This window comes from Chiloscyllium plagiosum, chromosome 7, assembly GCF_004010195.1.
Source record: "Chiloscyllium plagiosum isolate BGI_BamShark_2017 chromosome 7, ASM401019v2, whole genome shotgun sequence".
NCBI lineage: Eukaryota > Metazoa > Chordata > Chondrichthyes > Orectolobiformes > Hemiscylliidae > Chiloscyllium > Chiloscyllium plagiosum.
This window is the reverse complement of record NC_057716.1, coordinates 12,972,259-12,994,907: the sequence shown is the minus strand read 5'-3', so window position 1 is coordinate 12,994,907 and position 22,649 is coordinate 12,972,259. Positions and strand designations below refer to the sequence as shown.

Below are 22,649 nucleotides of genomic sequence, written 5' to 3'. Positions count from 1 at the left end.
TTAAAAAACAATTGTAAAGCTTACATTTCAACACAGGGAATCTAATTGCCCATGACGTGACAGAGTGAAGGGTGTCCACAACAGAAAATCACATATGCACTAAGCTGCAGATCAGAAAAACTGTGTCATGGTATGGTGGGAGCTGAAGAAAACTTAGGATCTTAAATTGGATCAACTGTCTCGCATTGAAAAATGACAAGGACAAGAGTAATAGGCTTATGTAATGGGAAAGGAGGTATGAGCTGAAAAGTTTTGAATTAATCCAAGTTTGTGCGGAGTGGAATTGGGATGACTGGGAAGGAAAATGTAGTAGAAAGCAAACCTTATGAAAATGAAAAAAAAAAGCTTTTATGCTTGGTGAAATAAAGTGCAAATATTCAACAAGCTGTAATGTACCATGTACCAGGTTACCGCATCCCAAAACCTAGTGTATCAAGAAAAGTAAACTACAATCGGAATCAAGAAGGAATTAAACAAACTGAATGAAGCTGAGGAAAAACAATGCTGATGCTGAAAATGTGAAAGACCTCAAATAAGCCAGAGAAACGTAGATGATATTTCAGATCAATAAGACTTGTTGACTCTTGAATCTGAAAACTGCAATTATCATCCCAATGGAAAGTAACTTGAGTTGGGAAATTTCCCATCCCTGTGCTCCCACTGGGAAAATTGTCCAAATGGAGCTACTTTCATTCTGGAAGTGTGGGTATGGAAAAGAGTTTGCCCACCATCATTGGATGCAGATTAAAGGCAGCTACAGGAGCTGCTGAGTGCTTCAGTGGGCTGGTTAAAAGACCAGCTGTCTTCTCTTGTCCCAGTTTCGTACAATATTAAGCCTTCCAGCTCTGGCACCCAATCATTTCATCGTCTCTTTGCTGTGCATACAGAGTGTTGATATTTAGGGGTCAAATGAAGGAAACATGCAAATTGCTTGTGTTTGCAAATTGCATGTAGGCATCACCATAATGTTCAAGAAAGCAGCAAACAATGCCACAAAAATGTCAATCCTGTCAGTGACAACTCATCCAACTTCCAAATGTCCTCTGTGAGCCTCACAAATGTCCTCTGTGAGCCTCCATCCTCATCCATTGTGTAAATGATACAATGGTCTGTAATGAAAGCAGTGTGAAGCTGAGTATGTGATGTAGGCACTGGGTTGGTAGCCTCTGAGAGTGCAGGAGGCACTCCTTTCCTGATGACATTGGGTGGTCACTCAGCTGGCACAACATCTTCACCAGGTTACCGCCCAGGCTGAGCCTGAATGTGCAAGGATGATGGGGTCATTTATCTTCATATGTGCCTCAGTAAGGGGAAGCATACGCAGCCCTTATCTGCACAGTAAGGTGAAACATCCTCAGCCCCCATCTGCACAGTAAGCCATCAGTGACTGCACTGAGATCTAAACTTTGTCACTTCTTCTCTTCCCTACTGAGGTCCTTTCCACAGAGCATCCTGTTCCCAGCTGCTGTTGGGATGCTGGTCACTGTGGCTGCCTGCCTAGGAAGGCGAAGGCAGATGTAGGAGGATCCAGGGATGAGAGAAGGCCAAGCAGCAGCAGCAGAAGGCCAGAATGGAGGACGGGTAATACCCGGCTCAGGGAGAATTCGCAGTCACATGGCCTCTCAGGACAGATAGGGTGCACATCTTGCCCAAGGCTTTCTGAGCCCAACTCCACTTCTTGGGAACAAGCAATGTGTAGTGTTGATGGGGGCTCTGTACGTTGCAGGACATGGTGCTGGAACTGTGCTGGATACTGGAGCAGGACCTGAAGGCCATAGGAGTGGGAGGCTGTGAAAGTGACTGTTGCTCTGAACCTCTATGCAACTGGCTCCTTCCAAGAAGCAATGCATTTCCCAATGAAGGGGTTTTGTGCTTTAGCGTGGTCAGTGGGATTCGGGAATGTAGCAAGCACACCCAGCAGGGTGATATTGACTGTACACATGTTACACTAAGAGGGCTGTATCACAACGCTGCGGATTTCACCAATAGGAAGGAGTTCCATTTGATTAATGTCTAGGTGAGCAGTGATCACCATTACCGCTTTCTGGAGGTTTGTGCCCACTACCCTAGCAACTGCTATGACTCCTCCAGCCTGGAGCACTCTCACATATCTGTCGCATTTGAGGGCCCAGACTCACAGCTGGTTATTGGGGTCAAGAGTTACCCTCTGTGACTATTGCTCATGCAACTGCCTGACTGATGCTATGCACAGACACAGTGCTGCTCATGCTTTGATCAGAAGCATGATGGAACAGATTCTGGGGGTAGTGAAGATATGGTTCCCGTTCTTCGACCAATTCTCCAGTATAGTCCGGAGAGAGTGTGCCGCATTGTCCTGGTGTGTAACCGGAGCAGGGAACAAGGCAATGTGCTGGCTATGGAGAAACTGGAGAAATGGGAATAGTCTTCCAAGGTGAAGAATGGGAACACTGGGGGAAGAGGAAGTTGTTTTTGCCCATGATAGAACTCAGCTAGGTTGGAAACTACAAATTAAAGCAAACCTCACTGACATCTGCTTCCATTAGTTGAGAGCTGGGTGCAACAGACAATTGAAGAATGTGAATTAATTTTTGGTCATGATGCAGAAATCTGGTTTATATTGTTGAGGTGAACCTCAAGAACTCAGCTAGGTTGGAAACTACAAATTAAAGCAATCACTGACATCTGCTTCCATTAGTTGAGAGCTAGGTGCAACAGACAATTGAAGAATGTGAATTAATTTTTGGTCATGATGCAGAAATCTGGTTTATATTGTTGAGGTGAACCTCAATCGCTGTTAGATTTGTTTGTGTTTCCTTTTGCTGTCAGTAGTTAGATACTCATGTTTGTTTTTGTCCAGTTGCTTGCCTGTACATGATGTCACCTTACTGAACAATGACACGATACAGATTGACAGTTGGCAAGGTAGCGGGTGGTTAGAGGATGTTCAGATAGGAGGTAGGGACAGACGGCTGGATGGTGTGGCATGGTGGCTAAACAGTGACAAGGGTGGGAGATGGCGATGCCTGTGCAAGGAAGTATCAGCCATGCTGTCAGCGTGCCTTTAGTGCGTGCTGGTGGGGAGAGGCAATGCCAGATTACCGGCTCTTGTCCATACTCACATCAGTCTTTCAGAGAAGGCACAGGCACAAGAGTTGCCAGTCAGCAGATAGCCACTGAATTGCAAGTTGGCCCCACGTTGGTGCATGGTGAGATGGGACAGACATTGGACTTGAGCGACACCATAGGGACTTGTGGGCTAATACACATTGAGTTTGGAAAGATACATAAGGAAACTCATTGGCCATGTGCCAAAAAGCCCTCCAAAAAACTCGATGCAACTTGGACCGAGCCGAAGAAAACAAAAGTTCAACTCAATGCTTTTATCTCTAAATGGGAAAAAGAATATCTTAGATTTATAAAATTATTTGGTGCTTTTAAAACCCACCAATGTGAAAGGAAAAATGCAAATTGTCCATTTAAATACAACTGTAATAGTTGAGGTGTGAGAAGAAGAAATGTATAGAGTCAGAGAGTGATAGAGATGTACAGCACAGAAACAGACCCTTCAGTCCAACTCATCCATGCTGACCAGATATCCTAAATTAATCTATTCTTCTGTACCAACATTTGGCCCATATCCCTCTAAAGCCTTCCTATTCATGTACCCATCCAGATGCCTTTTCGATATACCAGCCTCCACCACTTCCTTGGGCAGCTCATTCCACGTATGCACTATGCTCTGCATGAACAAGTTGCCCCATAGGCCCTTTTATATCTTTCCCTTCTCACCCTGAACATTTGCCCTCTAGTTTTGAACTCCACTATCCTCCACTTGGGGAAAAATACCTTGTCTATTCACTCTACCCATGTCTTTCAGGATTTTCCAAACCTCTGTAAGGTTGCCCCTCAGCCTTCAATGCTTCAGAGAAAATATCCTCAGCCTATTCTGCCTCTCCCTATAGTTCTAACCCTGTAACCCCGGCAACATCCTTGTAAATCTTTTCTGCACTCTTTCAAGTTTCACAATACCTTTCCTATAGCAAGGAGACCAGAATTGCAGACTGTATTCCAAATGTGGCCTCACGAATGTCCGCAAGATGACATCCCAACTCCTAAACTCAATAGCATTGTCAGAGAATCTTAAAACATCCTTGGGCCATTTCTAAGTGTTTCAGGACTAAGACATTACTTTTACAATGCAATTTTGTGCAACTTAGACAAACACAGCAGCCATGTGCTACCAAAATAGTAAATGAGGTGAAATGGCATTAGTCAAGAGAGGAATATCGGTTAGGACAGTGTCTTACTTTAGGAAGGACAACATGATTATTGGTACCCCACTGAACAAGCAGATTAGACCTCAAGTTAACATTTCATTACAAAGATAATTTATGATTCAATTCTCCCTTAGTTCTCCCTAATTACCTTCATGCTTCCTTCACAAAATAATGATATTCACATTTTAATGCTGAATGCATTGGAGGATAAATTTGATGAAACCAGATTACAAGTATTGGGTCTCATCTATCAAACCTACTCTCAATTGTCTTCAATCCATTCATTTTTTAATTTCGTATTCATTTAATTTCATACAATTGACTACTTAAAAAGTTAATTTGCTCCATGGTCTTTGTAAACAGACCTGTCATGTAATAGTGATTATTTTTGATCCATGTATTTACTGTGCCCTCCACTACATCAGCTCCCAGTTAAGCAAACTCCTCTGTGGTCTTGCCTCTATCTTTTTCTGTTCCACGTCTCTCTAAGACATCTGTACTCGTTAATTCTTATATGTTGGTGACTCTATCTTTCACTTCCAAGGCCATAACCTCTGGAACACTCTCTAAAAACTTGCTTCTATCTCTCTACCTTGCTTTCCATCTCTAAGAAACCTCTTAAAACTTGTTTTTTTTTTAATCAATATTTTTTCATCTGACCAAATCTTTCTTTGAGTGGCTCATTGTTATATGTCGAAACAGTTTAGAGTATTTTAAACTTATAAAGAGCCTTTACCTTAATTTGTAGTTGTTGTTGGCAAATATGGCACAACTTAGAAGAACAGAAAACATAAGTACCTTGTGTAACAGCAACAGTTGGTCTTTGAGTTGGTACTCTTGAGGCAGCCAGAGTTGATAATGGCGTCATTAATTGCTCCTGTATATTTGGCAGAGAGCTGAATTCTTGAATGCTGAAGACCAAACTAGGGTCAATTGCAATTTCTTTCAATTGTGCTGGGTCTGCATCTTTGGTTCCTATGGCAAAGATTATGACTGCAGCTTGCTTCAATGCATCCGCAGGTAGTTTAAAATCATCACTGGATCTTCCAGCAGTGATGAGCACCAATAACTGAGGAACACCTTCCTCTTTTCTACTTCCTGAAGATCTGGTAAAGTGATTTCTAAGGACATAATCCAGTGCTGCTCCAGTATTAAGAGTATTCCTACCTCTCAGTCTTAGTCCTTCCACATGGGAAAGAATTTCATCTTCAGAAGAATAAGTGTTCAAATAGAATTCAGTTTCTGCAAAATTGCTGTACTGTACCAGTCCAACTTGCACTTTGTCACTGTCAATATCGAGATTTCCTATAATACTTGTGAGAAAATCATGGACAAAGGGAACATTTCTTTTCCCGACATTGTCAGATCCATCGATAAGGAACACAATGTCTCTCTTGCTTCCTCCGTCTGGCACACCTGGAAGAAACATACAGCATCATTGCTTGCAATACATATACAATAACCGTATATACTCGTGTAAAAGACACATTTTTAGACTTTTTTTAAAGTTAAATTTATGGGGTCAACTATTACATGGATAGTACTTTTGAAAGGCTGAAACTAATGCTACAGCCCAAAATCCCATATCATGAGCAGAAGCCCAACTGATCTCTAAACAAATAAAGAAAACAAAACACAACAAACTATTATAATTACCAGATGAAGACAATAGAAACGAAAATGTGTGATAATATGTAGCCTTCCTTCTGCCAATTTCTGATTACAAACTGGTGAAACTGTAACATCTTATCTTCTAGTTCAGCAGGCAGCTTTTGTGCAATCTTAGTTTTCTGCCAAAGTAATAAGTTGTCACCTGAGTCTGACCTGATGAGTCTTAAGCTTTCATGCCAAATTGGTGTGAATTGTACATCAAAATATACAATATCATGAAAAAGTATTAATTTCCCCATTGTAACATTTATGTACAGGATAGTACCTGACTCACAAATGTTGGTCTGTTATCTGTGAATAATTAGGGTTGACTTTTACACAAGATAAATGGGAAATTCAAATTCTTTGGCCAAAAATAGGGAGTTGACTTTTACATGAAATCAACTTTTACTCGAGTAAATACAGTAATAGGAATTTTAACAAGTCTGGGGAAATTCTCTCACAAACGTTCACAAAGTAGTTTCTGTTTTGGCTATCTTGATTCAAAGCACACTCGAAATTGTATTAAATTTATGAAGCAAAGTTTCAGATCTAGCTTACACCTATTTTTATTTGCAAAATCACAAAGATTGAGTAGAAGTTCACACAGAGGAGAGGCTGAGATGATCTGAGCTGATTTGATGGCTGTTGGGCAATTAATTGGCTCAAAGCAAGACTTCCAACCCATAGCAGAGAAAAGACATGATTTATTTTATATCACAATATTGAGATGATACTCGATTAAACTTACAAAGGGTTCATTCTGTTGTATGCACTAGTAAGCTCCTGTGACCTTATTAATGAATTAAGTCAATACACTATATCCCACAGGGAAATTGGGAAAGCTATCAATGTGATAGTGAACCATTGTTGAGTGAGTAGAGGGTTAGTCATTCTGTCATGGCTGCTTTCACCTCAAGGATAGAATATTTTAATCCAGCCACACTCACCAAGGAACTTGTTTGATCAAATGAAACAATGGGTGAGAGTTTGTATGACAACTTTGATTGGAAAAGATTGTTTTACTCTGTTCCTCTGGATGGGTATTTGAAAGCTAAGATACAGAACAAGTAGGAGCAAATTAATGCAGATACCAAATTTTGTACTGAAAGTGAAAACTGCTGGAAATCACAGCAGGTCAGGCAGCATCCATGGCTCTCTCTATACAGATGCTGCCTGACCTCCAAGGTACAGAAGAATACTCTCTTATCAGTCAGAGATATTGAGATGTTTCAGGTCTGTATATGAGATCAGTCAGCAGAGAAAGCTGATCTGATGAGTTTGTATCTGTTCGTAAACAGTCACACTTCTGTTCACAGATTTTTTGTATTTTATGGTGGATGTCCATATGCTAATACTCAGTCTCCTTCACTGTGAAAAGACACATCAACAGCCACAAGGTTAAAGCCTCCAGACAATCTAACAAAAACTATTTAAAGTGGATTCTGGCATTTGGATGTTCCACACACCCTCAGCCAACAAACCATGGCAACATTAATCAAAAGCAATTTGCTTAAAGTGAATTACACAATCATTTCAAAGTAGAATTTCAATATAGTGGTGACCACAACAGTAATTATGTTCGAAGTCTACACAATGTTTAACTGATGCTGCTCACTCAATAGGAGCTCATTTAAAGTTTAGCATTTATTGTTTCTTTAGTTTGGGAAACTGTCTCTACATTCTTACAATTTCAATTTGTTTCTTCACTTCACAATAAATTCAGCTCCTGAGATGCTTAATACCTGTCAACTTATACCATCCAATACATCACTATATCCCCCCTTTTTTTTTAATCTTGTCAGGTCTTTAGCCAGTGTCGTCTCAGTTAATTACTTTTACTGAGACGACAATGAAGCTAGCAACCAGTATTAAGGATTTTTGGTAAAGTGCACAACCTTGAAAATCCTTCATTGCTGTATTAACATTGAGGCTAAAGCAGTAAATGAATTAAAATACCTGGGTTTATGGGAACACTTAGGCGGTCTGTCAATTCTCGGGCTGAAGGTGGGTTTGACATTGAAATCATCAGCTGTTCCTGTGCATGAGGGAGAGAGCGGAATTCGTCAACACTGAGAAGCAAACTGGGGTCACTTGCAATCTCTCTGAGTTGTGCTGAGTCTGCATTTCTGGTTCCAACAGCAAACATTGTTACTTCAGCTCGTTTCAGTGCATCCACAGATTGTTTGATATAATCTCTGGATCTCCCAGCAGTGATGAGCACCAGTAACTGAGGAACCCCTTCCTCTTTCCTACTTCCTGAAGATCTGGTGAAGTGATTTCTATAAACATAGTCGAGTGCTGCTCCAGTGTTTAATGGCGTCCCACCTCTCAATCGGAGTCCTTTCACATGAGGCAGAATTTCATCTTCAGAAGAATAAGTGTTCAGATAGAATTCAGTTTCTGCGTAATTACTGAACTGTACCAGACCGACTCGCACTCTGTCATTTCCAATATCGAGGTTTTCAATGATACTTGAGAGAAAGTCACGTACAAAAGGAAAATCATTGTTTCCAACATAGTCTGACCCATCGATGAGGAACACAATGTCTCTCTTGCTTCCTCCATCTGGCACACCTGGAAGAAATACAGTGTTATTCCTTGCAGTACATATTCAATGAATAGGATAATAAGAAGTCTAGGGAAATTCTATCACAAACATGCACAGAATAGTTTATGCTTTGGTTATATTTATGCAAATCAAACTCAAAATTGTGCTAGATTTCTGAAATAAAGGTTTAGTTCAAACTTGCCCTTATATTTATTTGCAAAACCACAAACATTGGGTATAAGCACAGGGGAGAAGGTTGAGATGATCTGAGCTGATTTGATGGCAGTTGGACAATTAATTGGCTCAGAGCAAGACTTTCAACCCAGAGCAGAGAAAAGATTTGATTTATTTTAAGCAACAATATTGAGATGATAGTTGATTATGTTTACACAGGGTTCATTCTATTGTATCCACTAGAAAGCTCCCTGTGACCCTAGTAACGAGTCATTTCAACAAGCCAAATCCCAAAAGGAAATGGGAAAGTTATCAGTGATAGTGAATCCGTACTGACAGAGTAGAGAGTTGGTGGCCATTCTATCATAGCTGCTTTCACTCCAAGACTAGAATATTTTAGTCCAGTCACATTCACCAGGGAACCTATCAGATCAAATGAAACAATGGGTGAAAGTTTGTCATGACAACTTTGATTGGAAGAGCTTGTTCTGATTTCTTCCACTGCATGGGTATTTGAAAACCAAGATTCAGAACAATACTCTCCTTTCAGAGATACTAAGAAGTTTCAGGTCTGTATATGAAATCAGTCAGCAGAGAGAAAGCTGATCCGATGACTTTGCATCTGTTCTTAAACAGTCACACTTCTGTTCACAGCTTAATCATACTTCGTATTTGATGGTAGATGTCCATATGCTAATACTCAGTCTCCTTCACTGGGAAAAGACACATCAGCAGGTTAAAGCCTTGAGGCAATCAAATGAAATCTATTTAAAGAGGATTCTGGCATTTAGATGTTCCACACAACCTCCACAAACAAAACGTAGGAACATTAATCAAAACCAATTTGGTTAAATTGTATTGCGCAATCACTTCAAAGTCAAAATTCAAAGTAGCAATGACCACAACAGTAATTATGTTGGGAGCCCTTACAATGTTTAACTGATGCTGCTCACTCAATAGGAGCTCATTTACAGTTTAGCATTTATTGTTGTTTCATTTGGGAAACTTTGTAAAGAAGTGTCTATATTCTTAGAATTTCAATTTGTTTCATCACCTCACTATAAGTTCAACTCCTGAGATGCTTAATACCTCTCAATGTATACTATCCAATACATCACTAAATCCCCAATTGAATTATATTTTTCATCTTGGAAAACCTTTAGCCAGTGAGACATTTGTTAATTACTTTTACTGAGCCTACGATGAAGCTGGCAACCAGTATTAAGGATATTTAATACAGTGCACAATCTTGAAAATCCTTCATTGCTGTATTAACATTGAGACTAAAGCAGTAAATGAATTAACATACCTGGGTTTATGGGAACACTTGAGCGTTCTGTCGATTCTGGTGGTGCAGGTGGGTTTGACATTGAAATCATCAGCTGTTCCTGTGCATGAGGCAGAGAACGGAATTCGTCAACACTGAGAAGCAAACTAGGGTCACTTGCAATCTCTCTGAGTTGTGCTGAGTCTGCATTCCTGGTTCCAACAGCAAACATTGTTACTTCAGCTCGTTTCAGTGCATCCACAGATTGTTTGATATAATCTCTGGATCTCCCAGCAGTGATGAGCACTAGTAACTGAGGAACCCCTTCCTCTTTCCTACTTCCTGAAGATCTGGTGAAGTGATTTCTATAAACATAGTCGAGTGCTGCTCCAGTGTTTAATGGCGTCCCACCTCTCATTCGGAGTCCTTGCACATGAGGCAGAATTTCATCTTCAGAAGAATAAGTGTTCAGATAGAATTCAGTTTCTGCGTAATTACTGAACTGTACCAGACCGACTCGCACTCTGTCTCTTCCAATATCGAGGTTTTCGATGATACTTGAGAGAAAGTCACGTACAAAAGGAAAATCTCTGTTCCCAACATAGTCTGACCCATCGATGAGGAACACAATGTCTTGTTTGCTTATCTTTTCTGTAGAAGAGAAAGATAGTGTCACTGATTAACTGAGCGAAAATTTGTTGAAATATGTTTTGACTAATCTGGCTGTATCTAATCAAGGAAACCTGTCACTGGTAAGTTATGAGATGATCTCAAAGTTAAAGTCATATTCTTTTTTTCATATGAGGTGGAATTTTTGGCTACTTGCCATCGTTTAAGCTGAGCATTGTTTGTGGTCAAATGTTAATATTGTAATGGACCAGATTTTCCAACCTCCAGAATTGCCATTGATTGAACATACAATCTAAGATGTCAATGAGGAACTGGGGAAGTCCTGACCTAACCACCCTACCCAACTCCTACCTTATGCATTTAGCTGAACTGCTATAAACCCCTTAACCTCACCTAATCTATCCCTTTACCTCACCCATCCTACCCATTAACTGAGCTACAGATTCACCTTTTTCATTGCACATTCATTCACCAGCACCATGAGAAGCTTTGGGATATTTAACTGCTCAGTTATCACAATTTGGCTGCATTCCATGGATTGGAGGTATGGAATTCCCCCCACTACTTGAGACTTTCTGCACTGAGGTAATTTAATTAGGTCCTCCGTTGGAAATGTGGCCAGAAAAATCAGGAGGAAGTTTAAGTGGGTAGGCTTTTTGCCTGGCTATCATCAGATACAGGGATTCCAAAACTGATCAGAAGATTTGAGTCAATATCTTCAATCACTGTTGTAGGCAAATCCCATTAACTTTCAGGAGATTTACCCTTATCTGGATAGAGTCACAGAGTGATCAGCTTCATGAACAGTGAACCCTGGTATTTATTTCTGTTCCTTTTGTAAAATTTTCTCTATTTTTTGAAATAATAAATCATCTTAGTAGAACTAACTTAAGTTTCAAATTTTCACCCAAAATATGAAACAGTCGATCAGTTCCTGACTTGCACTGTGATGCAAAGCAATTAACTTTTGGTAACTTCTATGTTTCTTTCAAGTTCAGAAACTACCTTAGCCTATCTTTTCAAGTGAAGAGTTCAGTTCATTTGACTTAAATATGAAAAAAAAGAAAATACTCACAGTTGTGTAGTGCCTTTTTAAGTCCCTAGGGCACACAACTGCAGTGTATCTAATGAAGTATGTTTTAAAAGTGTGGTCACTGTCGTAATGTCAAAAGGGCCACATTTGTGCACATCATCATTCTAAAGCAACAATCAAATTTTGGCTGAGGCTTTGTGATAACTGTAACGGTGGGACTATTAACACTTACTGATATTAAGGGGTACATTAGACAACAACTTTCAGCATGCAGTTGAACAGTGTTACCTTGCTGCTTCAGAAGATTCATTACACTGCTACCTCACTGATAGACTCAGTGTTCCACTGCGTAGCAGGAGATGTATATACCAATATCCATTAAGTTGACAATGGCAGAAAGTAAAGGCTTCATCATTCAAGGGTAAGTAAATTCGTAATGATGTGAACAGTTTAAATTACTGTCAAATAACATCTCTAACCCTGAAAATTTACTTTGAAAAGTACATTTGATATTCCTTCAGGTTTTAATAATTGTTGACATAGATGAGAGTTGTGTATGGGGACAGTGCAGAATCCCCATTGAAACACTCTGTGAAGGAATTGCCTGGGAAATTGAGATGTCCACTGGGCAGTTCCAGTACACATAGAGCCTTCGAAAAGTGTTAATTTAAATCATACTATTAACATATTATGTTATATACATTAGCTAACTCCTGAATAACTGCTAAACTACCCTCTCCTCCCTACCCATTTAGTTCCCTAACTTTTCAGCACCCTGGCATCTCACTTACTAGATGAATTAGAATCACTACAGTGTGAAAACAGGTCATTTGGCCCAACAAGTCTACACCAATCCTCTGAAGAGTAACCCACCCAGACCCACTCCTCTACTCCCACGATCCAAAAGATGTGCAGGTCAGGTGAATTGGCTGTGCTAAATTGCCTATAATGTTCAGGGATGTGTAGGTTAGGTTAATGCACCTAACCTACACATCCCTGAACACAATGGGCAAATTAGCACAGCCAATTTACATGACCTGCACACCTTTGGACTGTGGGAGGAAACCCATGCAGACACAGGGAGAATGTGCAAACTTCACACAGCCAGTTGCCCAAGGCTGGAATTGAACCCAGCTCCCTGGTGCTGTGACGCAGCAGTGCTAACCACTGAGCCACTGTGCCACTTCAAAATTTCATGTCTAGAACCCCTACAGTGTGGAAACAGGCCCTTCAGCCCAACAAGTCCACACCGACTCTCCGAAGAGTAACCCACCCGACCCAATCCCCACCCTATTACTCTGTATTTACCCCTTATTAATGCACCTAACCTACACATCCCTGAACATTATAGGCAATTTAGCACAGCCAATTCACCTGACCTGCACATCTTTTGGATCGTGGGAGGAAACCAGAGCACCTGGAGAAAACCCATGCAGACGTGGGGTATGTGCAAACTCCACACAGTCACCCGAGGTTGGAATCAAACCTGGGTCTCTGGAGCTGTGAGGCAGCAGTGCTAACCACTGAGCCACCATGCCACTGTGTGTTTACCCTTTGGCAGCAGCTGTGACAGCAACTGTCAGGACTTGTACTTTTCAGAATACAGCAGCTGGTTGTTGTGAACAGGTGACATGGTTTGCCTTCCCCCTGACATTTCAGCACCATGAAAAACTGTCCGAATGGGAGTACAGCTCTGCACTTCTGTGGGAGTCATGAGCAAAATCTCCTCTTAGAAATGTACAGCTCCCTTTCTTTGGAAAAATAGACCAAAATAGCAATCTGTGTTAGATTGCATTCCTCAGAAAATCCCAACTCATTATTTTTGTTTATTTTACACTTTCTTTGTCTCTTTATATCTCTATCTCGTTTATACAACTCTATTTCCTGTACACAATCTGACATTGAGTTAAATATTGTTATTTACATTTCCTGGTTTGCATTGCATGCTCAATAAGGATCTAATCATTTGACTTAACTACTTTTGGCCTGTTCAAACAGGCCTTGGATCCCCTGTGCTGCTTTGACTGTCTGATCATCACAAATTGCACAGTTTAAGTGCACACAGAATGTTTGTTGGCAAGTGTTTGTAAAATGAACAACAAACACCGTTCATTCACCACTGACTACTAAATCTGGACTTGGAATTTGCTTATAGATATTGATTGAGGGCTAAATACTAGCTGGAACACTAGGGAAAGTCCCTTGCTGTTCCTTGAACCATTGCCATGGCATCATAGTGCCACTTGAGGCGCAGATTGGGCTTCCACTTATTGTTTCATTCTTTTCATTTCAGATTTGATAGCACGGGACTATTGATGTCAAAGTTGCAACATCATGTACATCACCATCATCAGTAACATATCAATTATCCACCATACAACATATTTGTTGTTTTACTATGCCAGATTTTCCATAAATTGTGGTTAGGCAGAAATTCTATGTTTAATTTTATTGACTTAAATGTAAAAACTTTTTTGAACTCTAGACATTAATGACATCTGACTTCATATTGGCCATGGATATTACAAAGTTAACAGTATCAATTATCATGGGGCTAAATTAGTAAGAGTGTTAGCAATAATAGCCCTGAAGGAGGAAATACATGTTTTACTTCAGTTCTGGCAAACTGAGAAAACAATAGGACTGTTGCTGTTTTTTTTCCATTGTGTTATTTTGTATGTTGAAAACTGCAAAGTATATTTTGTTCATTTAAGGTTACTACACATACTAGAGGATTCTGCAACAGGAGAAATGAGCAAAAACAAAAAATGGTTTGTGTGCAGTTTTAATTTTGGTTTTGCCATCCCAAAAACTTCACACTGACAAGGTGTATGACATAATATATGAAGCAATCCTTCCAACTATAAATATTTTTGAAGGGTTTTTACTAGTTTCAGTAGACAAGACAGCATTTTGAGCTGTCTTCAGGCTGCATTAAATGTACACAATCCCAGATTTAACAAGGAGATGTGTTTCATCAATGTTCTCCTGTTGTCTATGCCCAATCTACCACACTTTGATGCACCTTCAGACATTCCCGTACTGGCAAGAACAGTTTTGAGGACATGATGAACAGTTTTGTAACACAAACGATGAAATAAAAAGAGTGGTGAATACATGGAATTAGCTGCCAGAGGAGGTGACAGGTGTTATATAATTGCAACATTTAAAAGACATTTGGACAGATACATGGATAGGAAACGTTTAGAGGGACATAGGCCAAACGCAGGCAAATGGGATTAGTTCAGTTTAGGAAACCTGGTCAGCGTGAAGAGGTTGGGCCAAAGGACCTGTTTCTGTGCTGTATGACTCTAAAGCGTTGACTTCTCCACTGCTGCATTTAAGAATTGAAAGATACTTTTGAGGCACTAAGATCTGAACAAAATGACTACAACTCACGAAAAATGCAGAAACAATCTAGTTCATGACTAAGACAAATACAATCCATGAAACAATTGTCTTCTGACACACTAAGCAAGAAGCAAAAGGTGACGTTTGTCCGAGTGTGACATCAAGAAGCCCGAGCAAAACTGGAATCAATGGGAATCAGGCGACAAACTCTCTGCTGGTAACTGTCATATCTGGCACATAGGAAGATGGTTGTAGTTGTTGGAGGTCAGTCATATCAGCTCCAGAATATCTCTGCAAGAGTTCTTCAGGGTAGTGTCCTAGACCTACCCATCTTCAGCTGCTTCACTCATGATTTCCCTTCTATCATAAGGTCAGAAGTGGGATGTTCGCTGATGATTGCACAATGTTCAGCACCATTCATGACTGCTCAGATACTGAAGCCATCCATGTTCAACTGCAACAAGATCTTGACAACATCCAGGCAATGTCGACCTCCAATAAGAGACAATCACCACCCCTTGACAGATAATAACGTTGCCATCACTGAATTCCACATTATCAACGGGTTACCATTGATCAGAAACTCAACTGGACTTTCCGTACAAATACAGTGGCAATAAGAGCAAGTCAGAAGCTAGGACGTCTGCAGCAAAAAACCCATCTCCTGATTCTCAAAACCTGTCCACCATCTACAAGGTACAAGTCAGGAGTATAATGGAATTGCACCACATTTGACTAAATGAATGTAGATTCAACAACACTCAAGAAGCTTGACACCATTCAAGACAAAGTAATATGCTGATTTGGAGCACTCCCTCCATCACCAGTGCTCAGTAGCAGCAGTACAAGATGGTTAGGTCTAGAACACTACCCTGAAGAACTCCTGCAGAGATATTCCCCTCCAAGCCACTCATCAACCTGATTTGGAAACATATTGCCATTACATCACTGTCACTGGGTCAAAATCCCGGAATTCGGTCTCAATGGACATTGTGGGTCTACCTACAGCACGTGGACTGTAGCTGTTCAAAAAAGCAGCTCACTATCGTCTTCCCAAGGCCAACTAGGGATGAGCATTAAATGCTGGCCAGCCAGTGATGCGCACATTCCATGAATAAACATATTTTTAAAAGCCAGTTGCAACCTCACATACAATTGAGGCAATTAGTAACCAAATTGGCGGCACGGTAGCACAGTGGTTAGCACTGCTGCTTCACAGCGCTAGAGACCCGGGTTCAATTCCCGCCTCAGGCGACTCTCTGTGTGGAGTTTGCACATTCTCCCCGTGTCTGCGTGGGTTTCCTCCGGGTGCTCCGGTTTCCTCCCACAATCCAAAAATGTGCAGGGGTTAGGTGAATTGGCCATGCTAAATTGCCCATAGTGTTAGGTGAAGGGGTAAATGTAGGAGAATGGGTCTGGGTGGGTTACGCTTCGGCGGGTCGGTGTGGACTTGTTGGGCCGAAGGGCCTGTTTCCACACTGTAAGTAATCTAATCTAATCTAATCAAATGTGATTTTGACAATGTTAAACTTGACATGTGGGAAATGAAACATAAATAATTGCAGGTGGTCTCTCTAATCAATAAAGCTGAAAGCACTCAAGCTAAGTTAAAACCAGTCAGAGTTGCTGGAGCTAGCAAGATCCCTATCACTTTTAGAGCCTAGAGCTACTGAAGTTTAGGCTGCCAACTGTAATTCACAACACTTCATGTTCAACTCCTGTAAACACTACGCATCGCTGACGTGCCAGGAATCAACCTGCAGAGTAACAACACCAGTCTCACAAAGAGGGCTGCAACTTATCCAAACATTGTTTCTGTTTTGGCAGTGCTTTCCCCTTAGAGCAAAGTCTGTGGAAAGCCAAACTACTTTCTTGTGTTTGCTGTGCATCAGAAAATCAGCTCCCAAAACCAATCCTGACAGAAGGGTGTGACAGCGAAAAGTCAAATTGAACATTGTTGATGAAAGGATGAATTAAATAAAACTCAGCAGGTATGGCAACATCTATGGAAAGAGAAATAGCATAACTGTTTCAAGTACACTATGAAACTTCTTTGGAATTTTCTGTTGTCTCCCAGGATCATGACCCCCACGGCTGAACATCAACCTGTTGTTTACAGGACTGTCACTGACTTCATCTCCTCTGGAGAGCTCTATTCCACAGCTTCTCACCTGATAGTTCCCCAGTGCTACATCGCCCACTTCTACCTCCTTCCCGAAATCACGAATCGGGACTATCCTGGTAGACTCAGCATTTTAGCCAGTTGCTGCCTGTGGAATTCTTTACTTCCAATCTTGATTCAACCATTTCCTCCCCTGTTCAGTCTCTTCCCATTTACATTCAAGATGCTTTACATCAGCTCAAAAGAGTTCCGAAGAAGCGTCATGCAGGACTCTTCTTTCATTCTGTTGCTCTGTCCCACACATGCCTCCAGACTTGCTGAGTTACTCCACCACTTCCTGATATTAAGTCAGATTTCCAGCATCTGCAATATTTTGCTTTTATTAGAGGTGGATAATCCTGAGTACACTTTTTCAGACCTAGCAAATCACCAGTGTAAAAGTGACTACTGAATGCTTGGATGAAGATACCTTCACAGATGCAGGAACACCCAGCGATGTCGGAGGAGATAAAACCTTCAACAAACTTCAGGATTTCTCAATTCTCCACAGACCCTCTGCATGGAAAAGTTGTCCCTTAGGTCCCTTTTAAATATTTCCCCTCTCACCTTAAACCTATGCCCTCTAGTTTGGATTTCCCTACTCTGGAAAAAGACCTTCATGATTCACCCTATTCATGCCCCTCATAATTTTATCAACTTCTATAAGGTCACCCCTCAGCCTCTGACACTCCAAGGAAAGCAGCCCCAGCTTATTCAGCCTCTCCCTATAGCTCAAACCCTCCAATTCCGGCAACATCCTTATAAATCTTTTCTGAACCCTTCCAAGTTTCACAACATGCTTCCAATAGGAAGGAGACCAGAATTGCAAGCAAAATTCCAAATGTGGCCTAACCATTGTCCTGTACAGCCACAACATGACCTCCCAACTCCTGTACTCAATGCACTGACCAATAAAGGCAAGCATACCAAACGCCTTCTTCACTATCCTTTTACTTATGACTCCGCTTTCAAGGAACTATGAGCCTACACTCCAAGATCTCTTTGTTCAGCAACATTTCCCAGGCCCTTACCATTAAGTGTATAAGTGTTGTCCTGATTTGCCTTTCCAAAAGGCAACACCTTATATTTATCTAAATTAAGCTCCACCTGCCCCTCCTCAGCCTGTTGGTCCATCTGATCAATGTTCCGTTGTGCGCTGAAGTAACCTTCTTTACTCTCCATTACACCTCCCTGGAGCGTTGGAGGTTGAGAGGCTTATAAAATCATGAGGGGCATGGATAGGGTAAATAGACAAGATCTTTTCCCTGGGATGGGTGAGTCCAAATGTAGACAAAATAGGTTTAGGTTGAGAGGGGAAAGATTTAAAAGGGACCTAAGAGGCAACTTTTTCACGTAAAGGGTGGTGCGTGTATGGAATGAGCTGCCAGAGGAAGTGGTGGAGGCTGGTACAATTACAGCATTTAAAGGTATCTGGGTGGGTATATGAATAGACAGGGTTTAGAGGAATATGGACCAAATGCTGGCAAATGGGACTAGATTAGTCTAGGATATCTGGTCGGCAAGGACGAGTTGGACTGAAGAGTCCGTTTCCATGCTATACATCTCTATGACTCTATGACTTTATAACGAAGTGTAATATCAGTAAAGACAGATTACAGGGCAATTTAAGTACTCATTCTGGGTAACATACAATGTTTGACCATGTATGTCCATAGCTCTGACGAAGAGGCATCTAGACTCGAAGCATCAGCTTACTCTCTCTCAGTGGATGCTATCTGATCTGCTGTGAACTCCAGCAATTGTTGTTTTCAGTACAGATTTCAGCATCAAAGGCAATTTGCTCCTCCCTCTATCCATAGGGGGTATCCTCTCAGCCACCTACTTGAATGAGTCACTAAGTTTAAAGCCTTGTGGACACAATGCAAGTGCACTCCAGCCTTTCTGATGTTCTGCAATCTCTGAACAAAGTTAGATCTATTAATGTTACTTACCATTGCTCTATTTCGAATTGAATTTAGAATGTTAGTGCAACTCCATTTTAAAATATAAACTCACTTCATGTTTGTGGTTATTGTGATGGATGTTTATGTATTTTCGAAACAAATGCTTCCAAATGTATTGGGGGCAGAATGAATAGTTTAGCATCTCTTGCTTTTCTGTTTGAGGATTTTGTAAAGAAGAGAGATGATGGACACTGGATTGCTATGCACAATTTTACTTGCAGCAAAGGACTTGTGGCACTTCCAGACTGGATTTAATGGAAGTGATGAAGATCTTGGCACATCACCTCCTTTGGGGAAGGCCCATGAAATTATGTCTCATTCTGACTGGACAGCAGTGGGCCTTTCACACAATCCAGGATCCCAAGACAAAAGTCCCACCAGTTGAGGTCTGCCAGATAATCAAAGCCCATCAGCTTTATTGATTGGCAACAACACTAAGGAGGCATTAGTTGCATGCCTTCACAAAACCCATCACAAGCCAAGGATAGTCTTCTAGATATTTTAAAAACATACCAACAACAGAAATTTCCTGTTTGAAACAGAGATATCAGAATAAGTATCTTCCCCTTAGTCTAAAATCTGAAAAGTTTTCAAATACAGTGCACAATTTCAGATAAAAAACTCTGCAGTTGTATTAGCATTCCTGTTAATGAAAAATGAAGTAAAATACCTGGGTTTACGGGAACACTTGGGCGGTCTGTCGATTCTGGTGCTGCAGGTGGATTTGACATTGAAATCATCAGCTGCTCCTGTGTATGAGGCAGAGAGCGGAATTCTTCAACACTGAGAAGCAAACTAGGGTCACTTGCAATCTCTCTGAGTTGTGCTGAGTCTGCATTCCTGGTTCCAACAGCAAACATTGTTACTTCAGCTCGTTTCAGTGCATCCACAGATTGTTTGATATAATCTCTGGATCTCCCAGCAGTGATGAGCACCAGTAACTGAGGAACCCCTTCCTCTTTCCTACTTCCTGAAGATCTGATGAAGTGATTTCTATAAACATAGTCGAGTGCTGCTCCAGTGTTTAATGGCGTCCCACCTCTCAATCGGAGTCCTTTCACATGAGGCAGAATTTCATCTTCAGAAGAATAAGTGTTCAGATAGAATTCAGTTTCTGCGTAATTACTGAACTGTACCAGACCGACTCGCACTCTGTCTCTTCCAATATCGAGGTTTCCAATGATACTTGAGAGAAAGTCACGTACGAAAGTAAAATCTGCATTCCCAACATAGTCTGATCCATCAATAAGGAAAACAATGTCTCGTTTGCTCGCTAATTTTGGCTTTACTGCAAAGAAATACAGATTTTAATCTATTAGAATCATAGAGTCATAGAGATGTACGACATGGAAATAGACCCTTCGGTCCAACTCGTCCATGCCGACCAGAAATCCCAACCTAATCTAGTCCCACCTGCCAGCACCCGGCCCATATTTCTTGAAACCTTTATATTCATATACCAATCCAGATGCCTTTTAAATGTTTCAATTGTACTAGCCTTCAGCAATTCCTCTGGTAGCCCATTCCACACGCACCACCCTCTGCATGAAAAAGTTGCCCCTTAGGTCTCTTTTATATCTTTCCCCTCTCACCATAAATCTATACCCTCTAGTTCTGTACTCCCTACCCCAAGGAAATGACCTTTTCTATTTACACTATCCATGCCCCTAATGATTTTATAAACCTCTATAAGGTCACCCCGCAGCCTCTGATGCTCCAGGGAAAACAGTCCCAGCCTGTTCAGCCTCTCCCTATAGCTCAAATCCTCCAACCCTGGCGACATCCTTGTAAATCTCTTCTGAATACTCTGACCAATAAAGGAAAGCATACCAAATGCCTTCTTCACTATCCTATCTACCTGCGACTCCACTTTCAAGGAGTAATGAACCTTTACTCCAAGGTCTCTTTGATCAGCAACACTCTCTAGCACCTTACCATTAAGTGTATAAGTCCTGCTAAGATTTGCTTTCCCAAAGTACAGCACCTCACATTTCTCTAAATTAAACTCCATCTGCCACTCCTCAGCCTATTGGCCCATTTGATCAAGATCCCATTATAATTCGAGGTAATCTTTGCTGTCCACTACACCTCCAATTTTGGTGTCATCTACACCTCTTATGGCATAACTACTCCTCTTATGCTCACATCCAAATCATTTATATAAATGATGAAAAGTAGAGGGCCCAGCACCGATTCTTATGGCACTCGACTGGTCACAGGCCTCCAGTCTGAAAAACAACCCTCCACCACCACCACCTTCTGTCTTTTACCTTTGAGCCAGTTCTGTACCAAATGGCTTGTTCTCCTTATGGTTCCTGAGATCTAACCTTGCTAATCAGTCTCCCATTTGGAATCTTGTCGAACACCTTCCTAAAGTCCATATAGATCATATCCACTGCTCTGCTCTCATCAATCCTCTTTGTTACTTCTTCAAAACCTCAATCACATCTGTGAGACATGATTTCCCACACACAAAGCCATGTTGACTATCACTAGTCATTCCTTGCCTTTCCAAATACATGTACATCCTGTCCCTCAGGATTGCCTCCAACATCTTGCCCACCAGCGACATCAGGCTCACTGGTTCCCTGGCTTGTCCTTACCACCTTTCTTAGATAGTGGCACCGCATTAGCCAAACTCCGGTCTTTCGGCACCTCACCTGTGACTATCGCTGATAGAAATATCTCAGCAAGGGGCCCAGCAATCACTTCCCTAGCATCCCACAGAATTCTAGGGTACACCTGATCAGGTCCTGGGGATTTATCCATTTTTCAAGACAACCAACATTTCCTCCTCTGTAATATGGACATTTTTCAATATATCACCATCTATTTCCCTACATTCTATATCTTCCATGTCGTTTTCCACAGTAAACACTGAGGCAAAATACTCATTTAGTATCTCCTCCATCTCCTGCAGGTCCTCACAAAGGCTGCCTTGCTGATCTTTGAGTAAGCCCTATTCTCTCCCTAGTTGTAAATAACCGTCAATGGACTCTATACCGCTATAGACATGAAACTCTGATTTTTCAAAGTATTAAATAAGATTGTAAGTATGCAGCTATCTTAAAGGAACCCTTGAGTTGCAAAGAAGTTTCTAAAACATCAAAAACTTTACTCACATTCTAAATAACGTTTCCCCTCCTGATTTGTTTTTTTCACTGTAGATTTTGCATACTTTTTCACTTTAAGATGTTGCCTAAAACTCCAAAAATTCTGTATTGACAGAGACTCTAATTTCATCAACTGGAAACTCAAATAATTGTAGCAGTGACATAGCTGTACACCACTGAGGTGTATCATTATTAAGTGTAGTCATTCCCCAATGCAGCCGGGCTGTTCAGGCTACCAGTCTACTATTTATGATATTAACACGGACATCTACTACAAACCAACCGACTCACACAGCTACCTGGACTACACCTCCTCCCATCCTGCCCCCTGTAAAAACGCCATCCCATTCTCCCAATTCCTTCGACTCCGCCGCATCTGCTCCCAGGAGGACCAGTTCCAAAAACGCACATCCCAGATGGCCTCCTTCTTCAAGGACCGCAATTTCCCCCCCGACGTGGTCGACGATGCCCTCCACCGCACCTCTTCCACTTCCCG

General features: G+C 41.2%; 1 protein-coding gene across 3 annotated transcripts in view; it reads right to left on the bottom strand.

Annotated features, from left to right (window-relative positions):
* LOC122551336 (collagen alpha-3(VI) chain-like) overlaps positions 1 to 22,649 on the bottom strand; it is a 155,488-nt gene that overhangs the window by 65,695 nt on the left and 67,144 nt on the right. For all 3 annotated transcript variants that reach the window (XM_043693063.1, XM_043693066.1, XM_043693065.1), the window contains exons 10-13: positions 19,711 to 20,328; positions 9,944 to 10,552; positions 7,869 to 8,486; positions 5,058 to 5,675 (exon numbers count right to left, since the gene is read on the bottom strand). In XM_043693063.1, coding sequence (XP_043548998.1) covers positions 5,058 to 5,675; positions 7,869 to 8,486; positions 9,944 to 10,552; positions 19,711 to 20,328 — 2,463 coding nt within the window. The remainder of the gene's footprint in view (positions 1 to 5,057; positions 5,676 to 7,868; positions 8,487 to 9,943; positions 10,553 to 19,710; positions 20,329 to 22,649) is intronic.